Source organism: Charadrius vociferus, unplaced genomic scaffold (genome assembly GCF_000708025.1).
Source record: "Charadrius vociferus isolate BGI_N301 unplaced genomic scaffold, ASM70802v2 scaffold41, whole genome shotgun sequence".
Taxonomy (NCBI): domain Eukaryota; kingdom Metazoa; phylum Chordata; class Aves; order Charadriiformes; family Charadriidae; genus Charadrius; species Charadrius vociferus.
This window is the reverse complement of record NW_009647013.1, coordinates 55,684-77,070: the sequence shown is the minus strand read 5'-3', so window position 1 is coordinate 77,070 and position 21,387 is coordinate 55,684. Positions and strand designations below refer to the sequence as shown.

Here is a 21,387-nt window from a genome sequence, read left to right as displayed (position 1 = left end):
GGGCAGCCCGGCGGCTGTCGCCGGGAGCGGAAGGGTCAGCGTGGCGCGGGGCACGCTGGGAGTTGTAGTGCCGCTCGCGGCCCCGGCCCGGAGGGGAAGCATTGCATGCTGGGATATGTAGTCCGCAGGGATGGAGGGGTTTCCTGAGGGGGTGCGCGCCAAATGGCGTTTGTGGGTTGTGTTGTACAACAAGGCGCTGACGGGGAGGGGGGTCAGGGTCACCCCAGGCCCTGCCACTCACCCCCTGGGTGGCTGAGGGGGAACCCCGGGGTGTGTGCCCCATCCCTGGAAACATTCCAGGCCAGGTTGGACGGGGCTGTGGGCAGCCTGGTCTAGTGGAAGATGTCCCTGCTCATGGCAGGGGGGTGGACTAGATGGCCTTTAAAGGTCCCCTCTGACCCAACCTATTCTGTGATTCTGTGATTGGACGCCATCCTGTGCAACTTGCTGTAGGTGACCCTGCTCTGGCAGGGGGTTGGACTAGATGGTCTCCAGAGGTCCCTTCCAACCCTGACTATTCTGTGATTCTGTGATTCTATAACCCGCTTCTCCCCTGTGCCTTGGGCCCTTTTTGGGGAATACTGCAATATTTTGTGCTGAGCAGACAGCAGCATCGCCGCTGAGACTGAAAACCTCACCTCAACGTGAGACCAGAGGGCCACAAAATGCTCTGAGGGCTGGAGCCCCTCTGCTGGGAGGACAGGTTGAGAGAGTTGGGGGTGTTCAGCCTGGAGGAGAGAAGGCGAAAAAGGGGAGACCTCAGAGCCCCTTCCAGTGCCTAAAGGGGCTCCAGGAGAGCTGGGGAGGGGCTCTTGATCAGGGAAGGGAGCCATAGGACAAGGGGGAATGGTTTTACACTGAAAGAGGGGAGATTGAGATGAGATATCAGGAAGAAATTCTTGACTGTGTGGGTGGTGAGCCCCTGGCCCAGGTTGCCCATAGAGGTGATGGCTGCCCCATCCCTGGAGACATTCCAGGCCAGGTTGGACGGGGCTGTGGGCAGCCTGGTCTAGTGGAAGATGTCCCCGCCCATGGCAGGGGGTTGGACTAGATGTCCTTTAAAGGCCCCTTCCCACCCAAACCATTCGGTAATTCTATGATTCTATTACCCCATCACATCTCAGTCCTCCCCTCTGTGCCAGGCCCTTTTGCGGGGAAATACTGCAATATTTTGTGCCGAGCAGACACCAGCATCGCCACTGAGACTAAAAACCTCACCTCACCACAAGATTTACTCTGGGAGTGAAAACCAAGACTCCATTGCTTTGCTGGTCTGCGGGGTTTCTGTCTGTTAGAAACCGCATCACGGTGAGTATCGTGAACCATAACCCAACATATAGACCATGGTTTTAGATGATGACTGGGTCTGGCTTCACAGAGCAACCTCTGATACTCTATCACACACTGTTATTAATGGGCCCGATGTGATTTGCCTAACGAAGGCAGCTCACTAAAAGAGCGCAAGAGTAACAATCAGAGATGGTTTGAACAATATTACAATTTATCCCCATTAGATGGCTTGCCTGCTCAACCGCAGCTGATTGCAAAGACTGAGAACGAAACTATAATGCAAAGATGCAAAAAAAACCCCAAAAACTCATCTAAATGCTCACACCTGAAAACCCTTGTAGCAGCTATTTTAGTTCAAAACAAGTATTCTCTCTGTGTTATTTTGAAAGGCCAGATTTCAGCTAGGACAGGGGAAAAAAAAAAGAAAACCAAACCAAATTCAGAATTGTAATCCTTTGGCCCTTCAACATCAAACGAGGTTTTATGACAGAAATAAATAAATAATACATTTCCAAGCGGTTTCGAGATAAGATTTCAGAAGGTAGCACTTTTTGCCCAGAAGAATCGGATTCAATATCTATCGTTTCATGCCTGACTGACCTGAAGAATATCTTGTCAAGGCAGAGAGAAAACGAATATTAAGTTGGCATTTAAGTGACACTCGGATTAATGTCCATGTTCTTAAGAGGAGCACCAGAGCATCCTGAATTAGGAAGTTGTCTTGAAGTTAAAAAAAAATTTAAAAAGTGGCAGGTCAGACCAAGCAGGGCGGCAAAAGCTTGAAACAAAAATTGTTGATTTGTCCATAGCAGCAGAAAGGACTGTCTCCTCAGCATGCCACACTCGTGGCACAGCCCCGTGCTGCCGAGAGTTTCTTGTTGGGAGAGGGAACGTCCTGCTTTCAGCCTGCACAGTTGGTTCTTGCACTTGTGAACTTGAGGATCCGATTACAGGATGAAACTGGGCTTTGAACTTCTTGTGGTATTTTCCAGCTGGGGCCTCGGCAAACCGCACCAACGATTTCTGAAACTGAGTACTTCATGATGGAGATAAATATAATCCCTGTTTACAGCTGGGCATGATGAGCAGCAAGTGGGAGGCGGGTGGCTTTTTCATGTTGGGTTGAGTCACCTGGAATCTGATTTAAATAGATGGGATGAAACCCACCAGATGTGCATGCTGCTGGGGATAGCTGGTGTCACCCAAATCCAGTCTTTCCTCCTGCATCTTCTCCTCTGGTACTACTTATCATTTGTCTCTCTGTTAAAATTAAAAGGTGAGTCCTTTGGAGCAAGGATTGCATACCACCTTTTCAGTTTTTAGCAAGAGGTGCCAGTGTGTTTTCAGTGCCATGTACATGGACAACACCAAATGCAAGCATACAATTCTTGCAAGCTTTGCTCCAGTTTTCCACTCAGAATGAAGAAATTATTTTAAAATCTGAAAAATCACCCTTTTAGCCTTCCTTCACTTCTAAATGCCCAAGAGAAGCCAGATTCACGTGTAATCATTGCTACTTTCTGCGAACTTCTTCAAAGGCGGAGACATCGTTAGAGCCCCAAGAACCGTCCTCAGCTTCAACGCTGGGTTTGGAAAGGTGTGTGGGAGCAATAACTTCTCATGGCTCTCTGCAGTCTTGCCTCTGGACCTCTCCTTTACGCCAGCCCCTGCCTCCTGCAATGAATTACAGTAGTGCAACTTCTCTTGCACTGGCACAAGCTACCTCAGTGTAATTACCCCACTGTGAATTCCTCGACAAGCCCTTTCCCTGGCTCAGTGCTTCACAAACTGTGGGAAGCATCTCCCTGGAGGGGCACAGCTTGGAGGGAGGATATTGTTTCCATTCACAGCACTGGAACATGCTAATTATGTTGGGAGGAAAAGGGGGGGTGGGGGTGGCAGCTTTCACTTGGGAGGGACAGGTCGGGCAAATAGTTTGTGAAACGCCAACTTAACCCCATCTTGTAGGGAATTGTCTCCAGCTCTTTTCCCCCTTCCTAGTTACTGTAATGAGGGTCTGACTTCCCAGATTAGCTCTGGCTATTTAAATGCTAATTTAATTAACAAAACATCCTTGGGGGAGAGGCATTACTTGTCCCTCCCATTCATTTATCGAATTTCTGAATGCAACACTGTTTTCATCAGGTTGAGGAGTCACAGTTATTGCTATACCCACCTGATCATAGCATGGATTAAAGCGGTGATGTAGAGGAGAGAAAATCGGGTCCTTCATCTCATATTTTTTTAATAAGCAACTAAATACAATTGATTGTTTAGAATTAACCAAGTCAAAAGGATTTCATGTGTCCCACATAACTGCAGTGCCTGAGGTGTCTGTACCACCAAGCTGCAAAGGAAGAAGTTGGCTTTTGTTTTTGTCTAGAGGAGAGTATGAATGGTTTAGGTCTCAGATCATCTAGATATAATTGTATCTCAGGGCAAGGCAGATTCTGAATGCAACACTGTTTTCATCAGGTTGAGGAGTCACAGTTATTGCTATACCCACCTGATCATAGCATGGATTAAAGCGGTGATGTAGAGGAGAGAAAATCGGGTCCTTCATCTCATATTTTTTTAATAAGCAACTAAATACAATTGATTGTTTAGAATTAACCAAGTCAAAAGGATTTCATGTGTCCCACATAACTGCAGTGCCTGAGGTGTCTGTACCACCAAGCTGCAAAGGAAGAAGTTGGCTTTTGTTTTTGTCTAGAGGAGAGTATGAATGGTTTAGGTCTCAGATCATCTAGATATAATTGTATCTCAGGGCAAGGCAGAAAACACGAGAGTCTCTTGGATGTCTTCTTCCAAACCATAACAAATCAAGTGTATTTGAAATCCATTTTTTCATTTGTTAGACTGCGTGTCAAAGAGACACATCAATTATGAATTTGCTGTAGACCTAGTTTCTGCCCATAAATCATTCAGGTGTTGGAAAACTAAAACAGAGGATCTTATCAGTGTTTAGTTAGTTGTATGCAAACTCTTAAGTGTCACTGGGGTCCACTTCTGCAAGAAGCTGAGCATCAACTGGGACAGTCCCAGTCAGGGGCTGGGAGGCATTCAGGGCATCCAGCAGCTCTTTAGCATCTTCAGGGATCAGGTCCTCAGCACAAAAGGTTTGACAAAACATTTAAAAAATAAGGCCTGTTGCTGTTGTACATTTTTCATAGATTTTTATTTTGTCCAGTCCCTGAGGTTACGAGTTTTATTCTGTTATGCTAATTTTGTCTTCAGGTTTATCTTGTTTTTCAGTCTGGAGATACGAATATATAAATGTAGTAGAAATTTGTAGGCACTTATAGGCAAAGACAGAAGACAAGTTTGTTACAAATGTCTTTCAACTGTAATCAAGAAAGAAAGCACCAAGGAAAATCGATATTAAGAACAGGTCGAGAAATCTGGATAAAGCAGAAAATCAATTTCTCCTAATCAGTTGTGTCAAAATTCTGCTTGTTATCAAAATTTTGTTGTTTGGTTGGTTGGTTAGGTTTTTTTTAAGGACTTGCTGAAATTTCTCATGCTACACTGTACAAATGGGCAGGTTCAGGAGACTCACATTAATTTTAGCAAGGCACTTTCTCTGCTCTATTACTTTAATAGGAACTTTCTAAAATTTAAGGATTGACCATTTCCAGGGTCGTTCATAACTGTGAATTTGACTGATGCTGGGATGGACTGAGTGTGGCCTCCTGCCCTCGCTGTGAAAAGTAACCCTGGGCAAAGAAATGATCACTGGAGGTCTCCTTGCAGTACTAGATTGTAACAGAGTAAAGCCTGAAACAAACTTTTTGTAGACAGCCCCTACTTTTTGAAAGTTATTCCAAAGTTCAAAGTCCTGATCATAGATTTTGTGGCGTTATAGGACATAATACTCTTTCCTATATTACCCAGAGGGAATCTCAAAGTGACAGCCAGGCTCTGACCACTCCATAAACCCATTTATGGCATTGAGATTTTCTATAGCTACGCTTCGGCTGGGGTGCTTCTGCTGTACTGTGGGATTTCAATACAAATTCATACAGCAGGGAAAGGTAATATTAGCAATTTATGTGCTGGTAGGATGTGGATCCTGATGAGAATTTTCTCATCTTATTGACTAACAATTTTTATTATTCTTATCAGCTGTTCAGTTTGCTGATACAGCAGGTTTCAAAGCAACTGGTTTTACCAGCCACGTTGCATTGTATTTGAGTGATTCTTTCCTCAGATGAAGATTTGACGTTGGATTTCATTTGTTTGAAAATAAAATTGATTTTCTGTCTTTGGAGAAAATGGAGAATCTCTAGAGAACTTGAAAAATGCAAAATTAGCAGGAGAGTGTGTTTAGCAGTTGCAAGACAAGCTTGTTTCGCTAGAAAAGCAAAAAACCCCAGCACCATCGTGTTCACTGATACTCTGAAGAATGCATAGTTAGAGAGTTGTGTAATGTTCGCAGTGTTTATCTCCTAGTACTTCTGAGGTACGGGATCTTGAAAGCTGAACTGCCCTGACTTCAAAGACTGGAATACATTATACCTTCATCTGCTCAATCACGTTGTTCTTGCTCCACTTCTGCTGAGGAGATGCCTGCAAAAGCCCCGTTTTTTTTGCTTTTCTGCCCATCCACACCTTCTATCTTCTTTACCTACCCTTTCTCCAGAAGCTGTAGAGCTTCATGGTATGTCCTGGTGATCCAGACACCGCCAGACACTGCCTGAGCTTCTAATCCAAACCCAGATCTAAATTTTCCGGCTGCATTTACACTAATAATAATAAAAAAAATTTAATGTGTTTTGCCTGTGTTTAGCAAATAGCACCACAGGCTAAACTACCAGCTCCAGATAGCCCCAGATTTAATGAGTTGGTGATTTGATTTTGAAACCTGGGAAATTGCGATAAATGAAGATGCTGCTGTCACCGCTGGGAGCTGCAGAATTTATTGATGAAATAAGATTTTAACAGCACCCCAAAATGCCTTTCTGACTCTGTAGCCAAGAGTGACACCCGGTGGCTAAGCAGCAAAATAAAATCAGCTCTAATTGTAACGTTTCCCTTTCCTGTCCTTATTCACTGATTTTCTCCTGCTGCTTTTAAAGAAGGAGCTGGGGACCAGGGAATACTTGCTCCCCCCTTGCAGCAGGAGCATCCATTGCCTGGCAGTGCGGATTCCCCTGGACCAGCTCCTTTGGGGCGAAGCAGGGAGGGAGAAGCGATGCTGGCAACCCTCCCATGGCTCCTAAAACAGAGGCACAGATGTGGTCCTGGCATCCTGAATTGGGCAGAGGTTTTCCGCTGATCCACAACCCTTATGTGACCCTTCCCAGGGCTCGTCGAGGCTCAGGGCTTGTGCTCATTAGCACACAAGATGGGATATTTTTTAACTGTGTTTCAGCTAAAATGGCAACAAGCTCATTAATTAGCACAGGTTATCAGAGAGACGTAAATACTGTGCGTCTCCTTTTTGTTCTCTGCCTACTGTGCTTATGACATGCTGAAGAATATGTGGCAGAAAGAAGGAAACACCGTTTTTGACTACTAGTGTGGATGAAACCCTAATAACACCTTCAGCTAAGCGATTGTTGATCGGTATTATGAATGGTTAACTGCCTCAAAGAAAGTGTTAAAATGTAAGGTAGTAAGCTTTGGTGAAGGGCTGAAAATGTACTTTATTTGCACTTTAATTTGGACTTACTAAAAATGAAAATGGAAATGCCCAGGTAATTACATCACTCACTGAGCTGTGGCTTTAATAAAATGTCAAGTGTTGGCAGTGTGCTGCTAAAAGCTGGTGTCATGGGCCTCTGCTGGAAAGGTGCCCATCGAACAAACAAACCAGTTTGGTTCCTAAATCAGAAGTCCCTGTGGTATTTCAGAGTGGGTGAGCCTTGATATTAGATGTTCCCTAAGGTACCTATCCACATCTCAATGTGTTATATAGAAGGAGCTCAGGCTGGGGTCTGGGTCTAAGCGTTTTGGTTCAGCTTACCGGGAAGATGAAGCCCAGCTCTGAGACTTGGACCTTGCTGCTGACTCTGCTTCCAGATCTCCTCTTCACTGGTGTGGGTGGTACCCGGCTTCAGGAGCTCGCTGATGCCATTTCTAACTGAAAATGTGGAGCAGGGGAGGATTGTTGGAGAGACAGGTCAATGTACTCTGGTCCCTCACTCATGGATGACTGCAAAACTAAGAAAAACACAAAAATATTTTCGCTTAAATTTTGGGAGTGTCTCTCCTGAATGAGAATAACAGTGATGGGAAGGAGTATTGGTTTTGTGCCAATGAGTTTTTAGAGTTGTCAAAAAGGCCAGGAACCACATTATTATGAGCAAAGAGCGTGAAGGAGAGGTTGTTGCACAGCACAAGGCCATCGCAACCAGAGAACCAAGGAGCAGTGTGTAGCTGCCAGGAGGACCAAGCCACCACTTCCACCACCCCTCAGCTCAAAGGCCAACTCTTTGCAGAGACATCCCTCTTGCTGCGTTGTATAACATACAACCTATTGCTTGCCTGGAGGAGATGTTGGCTGTTAAGAGGCTCTTCCACAGTCAAACAGCTTCACAGCTACAGTGGTGCTCCTAATATCCAGCAAATGTTGGATCAAAACATTGCATCTGGAGAAGGTGGCTCCAGAGCGAAAATGTCCCCCAGGTTCTTCTGTGACAGGCTGTCCTGTGGCTTTTTCTTCTTAACCATTCCCTTCTCCACTTTCTCTTTCCATTCGTGAAGTGCTGTTACTGGTGAAGATGTAGCAAAATGTGAGTTTTCAGAATCTTTATCTCAGAAACACACAGCCCCGAGGTCATGCAGAAATCCTTGCTCAGACTCAACGCAGACCCTCCGTTCTCTGAGTTTTTCTGTTTCTTTCTCTCCCTTGTGAAATTAAAATAATGAAAAGCCAAATAAAGGTGTTAAAACATAAAGCATTGGGAAGAATCAACCAGTTAACAAGTCCTAGGGCTGATACAGCTGTTTCACAATGGTTGTGTTTGGGGACTCCCATGGAAATGATGTGCTCCGGACCTCGCCAGGCACAGACATCCTTCCCTGCCTCAAATGATTTGAGAGATCTCATGTAACGTTAAACGTTTCCCCGTATGTGCTCCAAGTGCTAAATCACTGCTAGGCTATGGTAAAATAATGATTTGGCAGTATTAAAAAAATGAGGGAAAGCTGTCTTGCTAACCAAGAGGTTAGTGGGATCTTTTCCCACTGCCTTCCACAGGAGATCCTCTACTTTCAGCTTTGCACATCCCCTTCTTGACCTGTTTTCGACTGTTCTGCTGTGTGGGAAGTGGCCGTGCCTTACTCTTATCCCCCACAGGGATTCATGGGTGATGCTGTACACATACCTGAGGGCAGCACTTGGATGGTAATAGGCACCTGCAAGTTGAATATTCACATAAATTAGCTTAACAAATTACCCCGCACAAGGAGCACACTTTCATTAATTCACAGCAGAACCAGAAATACTGGAGCGGTTGCTTCTCGACTTGCCAGGGCACACCTGGATTTACCCCCTATCAGAATTTGCCTTTAATGATATATCCTACAGCCGGGAGAGACCACTGAGGTCTCTGACCCCTCTGCTCTACACAAATGAATTTGCGCACTGATTCCTTCCCTAAATCTTCAGTTCTTTCCATAATTAATGCTGCTGGTGCCTTATCTCTACTTTGAGTCAGTTTTGTTTTTCCTTCCAGTCTTCAGATTGTTCTGCCCCCATGATCTAAATTGTATTTTAAATAGATGAGATCGTCTGCTTCCTGCTCCGTGCTTTTTTTCTACAGGGATGCTCCGAAACTTGCTGAAGGCTTGGGTAGGAACTGGAGAGCGCCTTCCTCACTTACTTCACCTCCTAAAAATATAGCATCTACTAGATGTTAGTTATCTACCCTGTCTTTGCAGGTGGGAGAGAGAAGTACCTGGATCTTCGTTTCTTAAAACAGGTGTCAAAGATACATGGGATAAATCACCAGTTGGGTGGTGCTGGGCTCTCTCCAGGAGGGATAGGGAGAATTGAGCTGCCCAGGGAAGACTTAGAGGACCTAACTTATAGTAAAGGGAAAAGACTCCTTGGTGGCCTGGTGGCCCTTTCCGTTTGTAGGTTGCAGATCTGCAGTGTTCTCCGTTGCCGTCTTTCCAAGCGTTTCAGAAATCAGTGGAGCCGCTTTTCCCCTTCCCCGCCGGCACCGATGTGATTAACAAAGAGGTGCGTGGCTCCCGGAGCAGGTTGGTCCTGCTTCTCAGAGATGCTCAATGCGTTTCCAGTTGTGTTTTGCAGGAACTCTCAGTACTCGGCACTTCAGAAAATCACCCTGGCCCTTCTTTTTCATGCACTGATGTTCTCAGGCAGAAGGGGGAGCCCAGACATTATTTTTTGTACGTAATCATCTCAAAATAGTATACAAAGCCGTCAAATCAGTAGGTTCTTTTGAACATGAGAGCTTCTGCTTAACTGATGTTACAGGCGCATAAGAGTAGGGGAAGGCAGGCTTGTAGAGCCCAGATTACCGTTATCTATTCCTTTGCAACAATGAGAAATCAAGGAAGATTTGAATTCTAAACAACTTTATCATGTGTCATCATGCTAGTTCAGATGCCAGAAAGCAGAATTTAATTAAGAACGCGTTAAACAAACAAAAATATGGAGGAAAAACAGAGCCTTTAGAAATAGAATAAGTCATAGCTGCATGACATTTATTTTTGCTAATTTGCTTACACACCCACTGGGAAACCAAATAAGTCATCTGTACAGTACTGCTATGGTTATTTGTGTAGAACTGGTATGTCAGATGTTTCCTAAGGATGCACGTGAATGCTAAACCGTTAAACAAGCCTTTGGCCTTTTGTAGGCTACTTCTATCAGGATGAGCAACTAAATAAAGGCAGTGGCCAGTCTTTTTTATTACTGCCCAAACAACCTTCAAATCCTTTCTCAGCTCAGAAACTCCCAGGCATGCCACTGCCGTGTCCTTCAGTCAGAGCTCCTTCTCCACCCTATAACCAACATTTTGGTCCATGCATGCGCATCCAGGGAAACCCATAACCTGAGGACCTCTGCAGTTCGCCCCCGGGATGGGTTTCTTGTTACTTTTCCTCCAGAAAAGGGTTTGATTGCTCTTTCTGATGAGTTTGAAAGCAAGCAGGTTCTTTTGACTCATGGCTTTAACACAACTGTGCTATCCTTTGGTGGCATCACCCACCTGCTGGCTGCCATTAATACTTTTGAGGATGACACCAGCAAAGATTTTGCTGTTAAAACTTATGCCCGCATGAAGTTACATTAATATAAACTCAGGTTAGGTTTAATCCGCACCATACGTACAAGTGAGTTTTTTCCACCTAGTTAATTGATGCTGTGTTGAATTTTGCAGACACCATGGAGTTTTACTAGCTGAGATAGATTTATTAGTCAGAACTGTGGTTTTATCCCATTCTCCTGGCTGTGTGAATAAAACTGCATAGATGCAGTTACACCATTAAAGCAGTCCTTTTGCTCGCGTAGCTACTTGTGTTCAAGGAACCAGCTAATGAACACCTAATATGTGTTAAGCTAACCTGGACTGGAAGTGCTCACACAATCTGTTTGATAATTTCGGAACTTCCATAAGCTCTGAAGGAGATGACCTTCATTAACAGCTTCTCATTGTGCAGGCTTTCAGTCTCAGACTGTGCCCAGGTCTCTCCTGCTCCTGCAAAAGGCAACATTAGGGACCTTCTAAGAGGGATTAAGTGGTTCCTGTAGGGAAGGACTCGAGCTTTTCTTTCCTGCCTGATGTCTTCGCAAGAAAGACAGAAGGATGGAGCCAACAGAGAACCATCAGTACCATGCCTATGGGCTACTCTGAATGCGGCGTGCAGCTCAGAGTGCCCCGGGTGATGGACAAGACAAGAGGAATTCACAGCAGCCAACATCCCCAGAGGATAGGGAGGCTGCAGAGAAATGTCCAAGCAAGAATCTGGTGTTTTCCAAGGAGAAAATGGTGCTGCTGAAATGGGCGATGAGGAAAAATGTTGCCACAAAAAAAAAAAAACAAACCAATTTGTAGGTCTGAGGAATTAAATTGGCTTCATAGCTTCCATTTAAATGAAGAAGAGCAGGTTGTGCTGCAGAAATGCAATGACAACATAGCTCTGGAAGGAGTGAAACTCCTAAGAGATATCAATTCTATGTTAGAAATTTGGTTCATGCTAAGGGTTTTGAGACTATCGAATTAATATGCAGTTTTGGAGGGTTAAAGGGATCTCAAGTCCTTGTAGAAGCTGGAAATCTGAGCTAAAGGCTCATAGAAGATCGCTTAAAACTAGAAGGAGTGAGAATTTGGAGAATACAGAATGTAATCTGCTCAAGAATGCAAATTGAATTCTTATTACGTAGGACTTGGGTGCTGGGGTATAAATGAACTTTTACTTGAAGGTGCAGTGGGAGGTTTGCCAAGAAAAACCTGTAGAACAGGGACAGGTTTCAGACGATGCGGTGGAGAAATTCTTCTGAGTGTTGGTGTTTCTGCACCTGATGTAAAGATAAACTCAAAAAGATAAACTGCAAATTGTTTCAGGAAATGGTGTGTCTGCTCAAAGGATGAAAATCTGTCAGAGGCTGTTGCACTGATAGGGATTATATGCAGAGGAGCTGGAATTCAGGGAGATAGAGAGCAAAAAATATCAATAAAAGGCAGCCCTACGTGTAAGTATAGAAATAGCAAAGGAAAGGCAAAGTTTTGAAAAGAAAAATGCCACAAATAAAAACTGAGGATAGAAAAAACTCGGTAGAGCTCCATCGAACAGCGAGACTGTGGTCCTGAAAAGTATGCTGGTTGGTGGTTTGATGGAAAGGAAAACAAATTTTCCCAAAAGAATTAATGTAATAGAGCAATTGAGATGCACAGGGACATTATACAGCAGCTTAAAATCATTCCCATCCAAAACCCATCCCTGAACAAAGGCACAAGATGATAGTGTTGGTGTGATACTTAAATAACATAATACTGAGTTACTTAAAATGTTGTACCGCAGGCAACTGTGTCTTTGTAGGCATTCTAATGCAAACAAATATAATACTGGAAAAAAATTGTATTCACCAAAATAATTTGGTGGCAGGAGGGTGAAGGACAGAAAAATAGTCTAATGACAGCAGTTAGCAGAGCAGGGTATCAAATGATTGACAGTGAATTTGCAAAACATTGGATAGGTAAGTGATGGAGAGTAGGGTATTAGTGTGCTATTAAAGACCTTCCTCCTTCTTTCAGGAGAAATTTGAAAAATTGTGGCATGGAAAAACAGACAAAAGAGCAGAGGCTTATGTTGTAAAGGTAAATATATTTAAGAAATCTGGAGGCTTTTGGTCTGAAATGGCATAAATTTATTTGCTTATGCTCTTAGAAAACGCATGTTAGTTCTGGGGTAGAAACACAGCTGCTGGGGATTCACATGAACATCGTGAAAAAATTTTAAAAGTATACTGTGAGAGAACTGCATGGTTTAAAGCCCTTGCAGCCTTAGAATAATGTATATATGAAGTTAAAACGTAGGTAAAAAGAGCAGTAGCCCTTAGAGAGGTTGCTCCTCGCTCCAGCGAGGTAGGTACTAGACCAGGGTAGCTCTCTGCATCCCAAGAGTGGCTGTCCTGGAGGAGACTGGAGGTCCATCTAGTCCAGGATCCTGTCTCCAAGCATGGTGACAAGTGGTGTCTAAGGAAGAGCAGGGTGCATGCATACGATCCTGCTTCCCAGTCTGGAGGTGTGATTTCTGTGTATGGACTTCACTGGGTATGGAAAGTGAGAGGCACCTTCTACACGGAGGGAAAGAAGAGGTGGATTTTCAGTATTCAAGAAAAACTGGAAAAACCCAGGATGTGGAGGACTTGGAGGAGCAGACATTCGTGGCTGAGCATTTTCTTGGACATGGAGACAGTCATGTTTTTTACTGTTCAGGCTGTATTGAAAGTTTTCTCCTGCCGGTGTCCTAAAAGCGCTTGCAACAGGATGTCACCACAGCAGAGCTATTTGGGACTAACTTTAGGAAATTCAGCTTTGTGTTGGCAAAACTGTAAGCTAGCCCAGCGAAGTTTTTTAGACTTGCTTTTAAGAGTGACTGTAAGTGATTTAGAAGTTTCCCCCTCCAGACACTCTTGTTTATCTGGGTGCTCCTCTGGAGCTGGAGTTGCCAGTACTTCCCAGGCAGGACTTTCCAGCTGGAGCTGCGCTTCCCTGTTATGTTGCTCCTGGGGGTGTCCCAGGACCTAATTTCTTGGCTGACCTTGGAACTGCACCCTCATGGCATGTGTGTCCTAGAGCTGGTGTGTTGGGGACCAGTTAGGCTTTTGCTACTGTGCCATGAGAGAGTCCAGGAGAAAAGGAGGCTGAGGGGAGACCTTCTCGCTCTCTACAGCTCCCTGAAAGGAGGGGGTAGCGAGGTGGGAGTCAGTCTCTTCTCCCAGGTAACAAGTGATAAGACAAGAGGAAATGGCCTCAAGTTGCACCAGGGGATGTTTAGGATGGGTATTAGGAAAAAATTCTTCCCTGAAAGTGTTATCAAGCATTGGAACAGGCTGGCCAGGGAAGTGGTTGAGTTGCCATCCCTGGAAGTATTTAAAAGATGGGTAGATGTGGTGCTGAGGGACATGGGTTAGTGGTAACTTGGCAGAGCTGGCTTAATGGTTGGACTTGATGATCTTAAAGGTCCCTTCCAACCAAAATGATTCTATGATTCTATAAGGAGTGTGGCTAAGCTCCCATGTCGGAGCATCACTGGATGTGGGTGCCGAAACACAGCAACATGTTTCCTCATGGACTTTTGGGCATCAGGACATCCTGCAAGTCTGGATGCATTGCCACACTGGTGTTACGAGCCTTTTGGGAGCAAGGTCTCGGGTGCTCTGGGGGAACCTGGTGTATGGCCCCACAAAACAACAGTGACAGTGGTGCTCCCCTTCTCCCCAACCTCTCGGGTCAGCAGCACTGCCTCTACGCCAGCCCAGCTCCTACATTCCCTCTTGAGTGCTAAGAAGTTGCTAAGCAACCTCAATCCATCTAGCAACCAGCAGCATCACCACCATGAGGAAACCGCGGCATGGATGCTTTGGGTACCATTTTGTCCTGTAGCGGCTATTGCATCCGGGAAAGCCCTGTCTTTCCCCCGCCCCCAACTGAGAATGACCCCAGGGATGTCCACAACTTTGCATACCACGCAGGTGTACCAGCAGATAAAAAATGGACAGACCCAGTCTTTATATGAAGCACCTTTGGCTCATAGGGAGTTATTTGGGCATGGTGGGGATTTTCAGCAGCATGAGCAATATGGGATATTTGTAGGTCCAGCTCTCTGCTGGCACCCAGGGCAATGTTGGGTGATGCCATGTGGGGTGGTGGGGAGTGCGTGGGGAGAGGGCGGCTGCTGGAGAAGGGAGCGCCTTGCTTGGCTCCCCGCAAATCCTCCCACGTGGGCAATTCTCGTAGGCAGATGGACCTCACCTGACTTAGCTGAGATGTTAGATGTGCCCATCCAGGCTTTTCAGCTTTAGCACCCTAAACGTGGCTGACCTGGCAAGTCTTCATTGCTGAGGTTTTTTTTCCTATAGAAAGTAAAAAGCTTGACTACAGGGAAATATAGTCACCGATATTTATAGCAGCTGTCTTTAAAACTAGGAAATCATTGCCATCTTCCTCTGTTTTGAAAAAATTTGCTCATATTTCTCCTTCTTCTGCCTTTTTCCAGCAGTGCAGCTTCTCGGTATTGTTAGAGGGGTATCGGTTTCTGCAAAGGCAAGCATGAATATTTAACAAATGGCTATAGTGCTTAGAGACCGCGATGGTGAACCCTATAGGCATTTTGGTGCAGCTTTCGTTGTGTACCGCTTGCATCGGTCCGTCTTCACAAGCCTCCTGCCTTCCTTCACGCAGAGTTTCGAGTTGCTCCTTCTTCCCAAAGGCTGTAGGGATTTTCTGAGTCCCGCTCTTGGACTGAGCTTGCGGCTGTACAGCGCTGAACCCTCCCTCTAGTGGCTGCCGCACTGAAATGTAGAGAGATGCTCTGCACATCTCAGCTAATCTCTGCTCAGGGATGGACAGCGGTGCCAAAATCAGATCATCTGCCAGAGGTCCATGGCTCCTGCAGGCTGGGAAGCCAGACCCATAGCGCACGTTCCACTTGTGCCGTGCCGTGGCTGCATTGCAGGGGGTGCAGCCACGTTGAGGCGATTCCTGACATTCCTTGATTTACATGGGCTCTTTGCGATGCAGGATTTGTCCTCCTGAACTGCCGGAGAGGGGTGTGAATGGAAAGAGCTGCGTCAGGCTTCCCGCCCGGGTCTCACCATGCATCTGGTCAAGGGCTCTTCTCCCTCTCGTGGGTTTTGTACTGCTAACATTTTGGATTCATCCAGACCAGACATGCCAGGGTAAAAGCTGGCTTTATTTTAAATCTCATTAGAGTTCCTCTGTGTTTCATCATCCTGCAGACACACTATTTGCTGCAGCATCACTCCTTGCAGCAGGAGGAATTGTGGTGAAAGCCTCCATGGCTGGTGGGAAGGGAAAAGTGCTGCCATCCAGCACGCAGGGCCCCCGTTGACATCTCTACTTCTCCATCACCACGCAGCTCACGCAACGGAGCTGTATGTGCAGCTATTCTTGGGGTTAAACTGCCAAATCATGTACCAACAGTGTATAGTAGCATTTTTCTGGCCAACTGGGAGATGCTGCGTAGTTGTTGGGAAGATGAGGCTAACGCAGGTGTGCAAGGCAGCATCTCCTCCTGGCTCAGCTATGACCAGAGCAGCACATCTGACACTACGTGGTGTAAATACATCTGCCGGGGGCTGCTGGGGCTTGAGTGGTCCCTGAGAGGTGTGTGCGGTATCGCCCATCTCAGAGAGTCATCGATCCAGAGCCCTCAAAGGAGAAACGGCTTCGAAACCGCAAGATGAATATTTTAATGTAAACACTGCTAAACCTTCTGTTGATGGTTTGAACAAAACCCATCCAGATTGAATGGAGCAATCAGCCTTTGGTATCTATCCACAAACCCGCTCACCCAACAAGCAGAACATGTTTCTGTGCTGAGAAATGCCAAGAATGATTTCCGACTACTGAAAACTTTTTTTTTTTGTGGTTGTCTTTTATCATCATGGATCTTTCTTGGATTATTTCTGCTCCAATCTCAGTCTCAGGGCTGTTCCACTGGCTAATTAAAGGACAACCCTTTGTAACTACTGACCAAATTTTTCAGCAGTCATCAAGTTATTTTGCATTTCACTCAGCTAGACTATTAAAATAAATTGGACAATTTCCCGGTTATTGCTGACTCTCAGGCACCGGCACAAAGCTGTGCTCGAGTGTCTGTTGCTGCAGGGAACACGTAGATTTTTTAAAAAATTGCCTCCCCGTTGCTTCTTATGAGAGATTTCTCTATTTAGCATCCAGAAAAAAAAAAAAAAAGTTCAAAATAAGCCAAAGTTCAAAATAAGCCAAACTTCTGTGCTCTGGGTACCTCTGCCCAGCACAGAGCAGGTAGGGCAAAGCTCACATGCCAGTTCCCCTTAAGCTACATCTGTACTAGTTAGTTGTTAACCAATAAACTAACCAGTGCCAGGAGGAGGTTATTAAACTCTCTCCCCCCCTAATAGGGTGGCTGCATCCAAACCATTGATTTGGAACAGTCTCATGCCTGGGCTGCCCCTGGTCCTGCGTGGGGATTGCTTTTTACTATCCTTACGAAGACAAGTTTCTTGTGATTTCCCTTCTGGTGCTGTTGCCTCTGTTGCGTCTCCCAGCTTTTTCCTGCTGTGACAGTGACTGGAAACTTTAAAGAGCAAACCAGAGAAGCAGAGGTTATCCCTTGAATGCAGGAGCTGGAGCTGTGAGGTTACGCGTGCAGCACACCCCTGTCCTCTCAGAGCCTTTGGAGACATCTCTATTTGCGAATGCAGGAGACCGCCTCGGCTCCTGCACGTGGCACAGGGTAACAGAGGAATGAAAGCCGTGATTTCTTTCTGGCTCTATGAATATTTCCTTATGTGCTGGTGCGTGGATGTATAGAATATGAGATCTATATATGATGGTGTACGTTATAGCAGGTGTTACCATATCTGCTCCAGGCTGGGATGACCTGAGGCTTGGGGTGTTTGGGGTGTGAGACAAACCAGAAATATAAGCCATTCAGATTAAGTCTGAAAAATCTCTATCTTAACACCAAAATATGTTAATAACAGCACATTTGCCACCTTCTCACACTCACAGAGGCACCCCACTGCCGTCCTTCGTGCTCTCCATCACCAAGGATGCTGGTACCACCCAACACTGGCTGCATCCACAGGCGGGTTATTTCCCTACGCTGCGGCCGGGTATTTATAGGCAGCAGATCGAGGCAGTAATTAGGCCATGGGATAATTTCAACTTACACTGCGACCGCTGAGTGCTGCTAGAGAGGAGCCGGAGATCTTTGCCGGAAAGGAACCAAAACCCCTTCTAGATGCATTGCTCCTCAGATGGAGCAGAAGATGCCAGCACGGTGTGTCCAGTGACAATCCCTACCCGCTTGTCCCTCTTGGAGGTCATCGGGGTAGAGAATAGCTCCTTTTATGCCATGTGAGATATTTATATAGATAAGGGCTGCCGGTCCTGGGAAGCTGCCCAAGACTTTAATGGTTTAATTGCTGTTTCCTGTATGTTCCCCTCTCTGTTGTTCATCACAGATGACAATTGTGGTTTGATGTCCGTGGGGCTGGGCTGGGTCTCCCTGGGAATCTCAGCTCCTCGTGCAATGACAGCTCCTGGATACCTCTGCCGGTCTGGGTATGTCCTTGAAGTCTCCCCCAAATTAAAATCACCCGTATGGGCCTTATTTCCTAGTGGGAACTCCTACAAGATGATGTCTGTCTCTTTTTTACCCTGAGGCGTGAGGGAAGAATGGAACGCAGATTTGGGCATCCTTGCAATAACCCTTAAAACACACTGTACGCGATGGGGTGAGACCAGGATGGACACAATGCATGACAAAAACCAGGCAAGGACTGGAAAACGAGCCCATTTTGGGTACCCTGGTACTCACCGGCAGTGCCACAGGGCTGCATTAGTGTAAAGCAGGGCACAATTAGACCTTTTAAGACTTGTGTGTGGTAGCAGATAAATATACCATTTGCTCCACCCTGATATCGATCCTGAAATAAAACCATGCCGCCCTCCGCTCCCGCTTCCATTATCTCCAACCCCAACTGCCCAGAAATCCCAGCCAGAAACCCCCAGATCACAAAACTGGCTCGAAGGTCTTGATTGTATTTTTAGTCCTCTTTCTAATTTGCTTTGAATTTTCCTTCTGGTTTTTTAGCTGCTAGAGTAAACTCAGCTCATCTCTCAAACCTTTTGAAAATTGAGGTTTTTAAAAAAACCTGTTGCCTCCAGGGCCTTGGGCTTTAAGAAAAACAACATATATGTATGTATATGTATTCCTACATAAATTTATACCTATGTAAAATGAGACGCGTGGTAAAATTACATGAGTTGGCAACACAACCGCCCTGTCACAAAGATCTCTTTGAAAGGGTGACAAACCACCTACGCCCAATGCATCATGCTTTGTCTGGCTGGGACCGAGATGAGAGCTCAAACGTTGGCTCGGCTGAGTGGAGCCCCATCAGCCCTGATCCTTCAGGCCACCCACCGGTGGGTTTTACACGTGCATCTCCTTCCTTTGCCCTGAAACATTTAGATACCTCCTTGAATTTGGACTGGGCTATGGCCAAGGATTGGATGTTTGCTTTAAATCACAAAGGTCTTCTCTGCCGTGCTTCAAACGCTGATCCTGGGCTGAGGTCATGCCAGGATGAGTTTTATCAGTGATAGGAGGGAGAACCTGACCAAAAAAAAAAAAAATCTCTCTCTCTCTCAAAAAAAAGAAGCCTTTTGTCTCATGGGCTTTTTAATCAAGAGTGTTGCCCTGATCGAGTGGGTGCCCACCACACGTCCCCGCACACTCCTCCGGTTAATTCATCTCTTGGCACTTTTTCCTCCAGAGCTCCCAGTGGCGCCGTCGCTGGATAAATCTGCTGGCAAAAGCTGCTGGGAAAGTGTGGGGGGGTGTTTGTGTGTGTGCGGGGACGGTGGCACCTCTGACGTGGGCACTGCCGACCCCGCGGGAAGCTGCTCAACTGGCTCATCTTTGGGGAAAGGTTGCAGCATCAGGACCACTGCCGGGCAATCCCAGCCCAGAGACCTGCTCTCCCGCCTGCCGTGGCATCACAGGAAGGCTCTGAGCTGTCTTATTTAACACGTAAGGAGCACTGGGATGATCTTTTTATAGGTAGTGCTCTCAGGCTTCATTTTTTTTTTTTTTAATTGTTGGGTAATAAGGGCTTTGAAATTTGGGGTTGGGTCCCCAGGTTGGTGAGAGAGGTCTGTAGGACCTCTGGAGCTAAAACTTTGCTGGAACCCAATCCTCCTCCTGGGCACTGGGAACACCTCTGCTCAACCAGGCAGGCAGCGGTGATGGAGGGATGAATCCAAGCTCCTTTTTTAGCAGAGTGCACCTCCAGCTTCGCCTTTCTTGAAACTAAGGAAAATCTTTTTTATTGAACTCTGGTTTTACACAATTAGGTTTTGTTCTAGAAGAGTGGGAGTCTGGAGATCTTGACTATGTACTCTGTTTTGCCAGCGATGTGCTGGGTGAGGAGGTTTTCCTCTGTTAAAAACATCTGTAATCCTCCCCGTACCTCTCTGGAGTTGGTCACCACCTTGGAGGTCTGCTTGCACCATCTGAATTCGGAGGATTAAAACCAAGGGCTGTCCCTTCTACCTCTCCAGGGACCATATTGTCCTTTATTCTCTGCTGGTTTTCATCTTGCTAATTTTAAAGAGAAATCCTTGAATCAAATACAGCATGTCTGGATCAGTGGGTTTTAACCCCTGGCCCATGGATTGCTGCTGGTCTGGACCATGCTGCAAGCCAGCTCTTGTTATATAGGTATTTTCAACACCGTAAAAATAAGGCAAAACAGCAAAGAGGGGGGAATTAAGAGTTAATTTTATGGGCATTTCGCATGTAGCCTGTCTTTTCCTTTGGCTGCAAGCGATATCAATGGTACACAAAGAGCTTTTGGGATTTTAATGCTAATTTACAGGTTAGTTAGACCAATGTAGCTTGGAACTGAGACCTTTGGATGTCACTTGGTCGAGCCCCAGAAGCTTTGCTGGTCCTTAGGTATGTTTTAAAGTCATTTAGTGGTTTTTTTCCAAGAAAGGTGGGAAATACTGGGCTCTAACCCACCCTCTTGTCCCAAGGCAAGGTCAAATATTTTCTTAGGTCATTCCCGACACACATTTTTCCAACCTGGTTTTAAACCGCCCCACCCCGGGAGCAGAGGGTCCACCCCAGCTGCAGGCAATCCATCCCCACGCTAAACTGACCTCAGGAGAGCAAACTTCCCTTCGAGCGGGATAAGAAAAACTCACAGTACCAACTGAATCGAGCAACGTTTATTTTACTGACTGTCTTGGCAACTGAATCCTGGTTTTGTCTGGGCTATTGGGCTCGTTAACTCTGTGCTAACGAGGGCAGCGTTAAGAGGATGCTGCACTGGGGAGCGTATATGGAGAGAGGATGGAGAGGTAAATTCAGGTCCCTCATAGGTATAGGGATAAGCACTGCTATATCACCCTTTACCACTGCGTATCACATCCCATCCCATCACCCTGTGTTAAGCAACGCAGGGCATTTGCCTTCTCTCCAGGAAAATCTGACCAGCTAAATTCCTCCCTATATAGCAGAACTCCAAGTAGTAGGGGAAAGGAGAAGAAAATGCAATATAATAGGCCACGATATAGTGCTATCTATAAATATTTTACCAGGAAAGGTATGCGACTGGTATTTTGAACAAATCCCCAGCCACAGTTTTAATAAAGTGCCTTTAGCATGCCACTCTGCCGTGTTTAAATCTAATTCCAGTTGTCAGTCAAATCGCTGTATGTTATTAACCTATGGGCATAATTGCCTGTTCCAAGTCTGCAGCTCTAAGAGGCTTTATGTATGATTGTAATAAATGAAATAACTTTTATGATTCCAACTCACAGTTGAACACATTGACATTGAAAATTACACATGCATACGCATTACTTTTGTCTT

At 45.7% G+C, this 21,387-nt stretch overlaps 1 protein-coding gene across 1 annotated transcript in view; it reads right to left on the bottom strand.

Annotated features, from left to right (window-relative positions):
• Positions 1 to 21,387, bottom strand: part of KIF13B (kinesin family member 13B) — a 163,048-nt gene that overhangs the window by 139,504 nt on the left and 2,157 nt on the right. The window contains exons 2-4 of the mRNA XM_009895457.1: positions 15,126 to 15,436; positions 8,622 to 8,652; positions 7,259 to 7,375 (exon numbers count right to left, since the gene is read on the bottom strand). Coding sequence (XP_009893759.1) covers positions 7,259 to 7,375; positions 8,622 to 8,652; positions 15,126 to 15,436 — 459 coding nt within the window. The remainder of the gene's footprint in view (positions 1 to 7,258; positions 7,376 to 8,621; positions 8,653 to 15,125; positions 15,437 to 21,387) is intronic.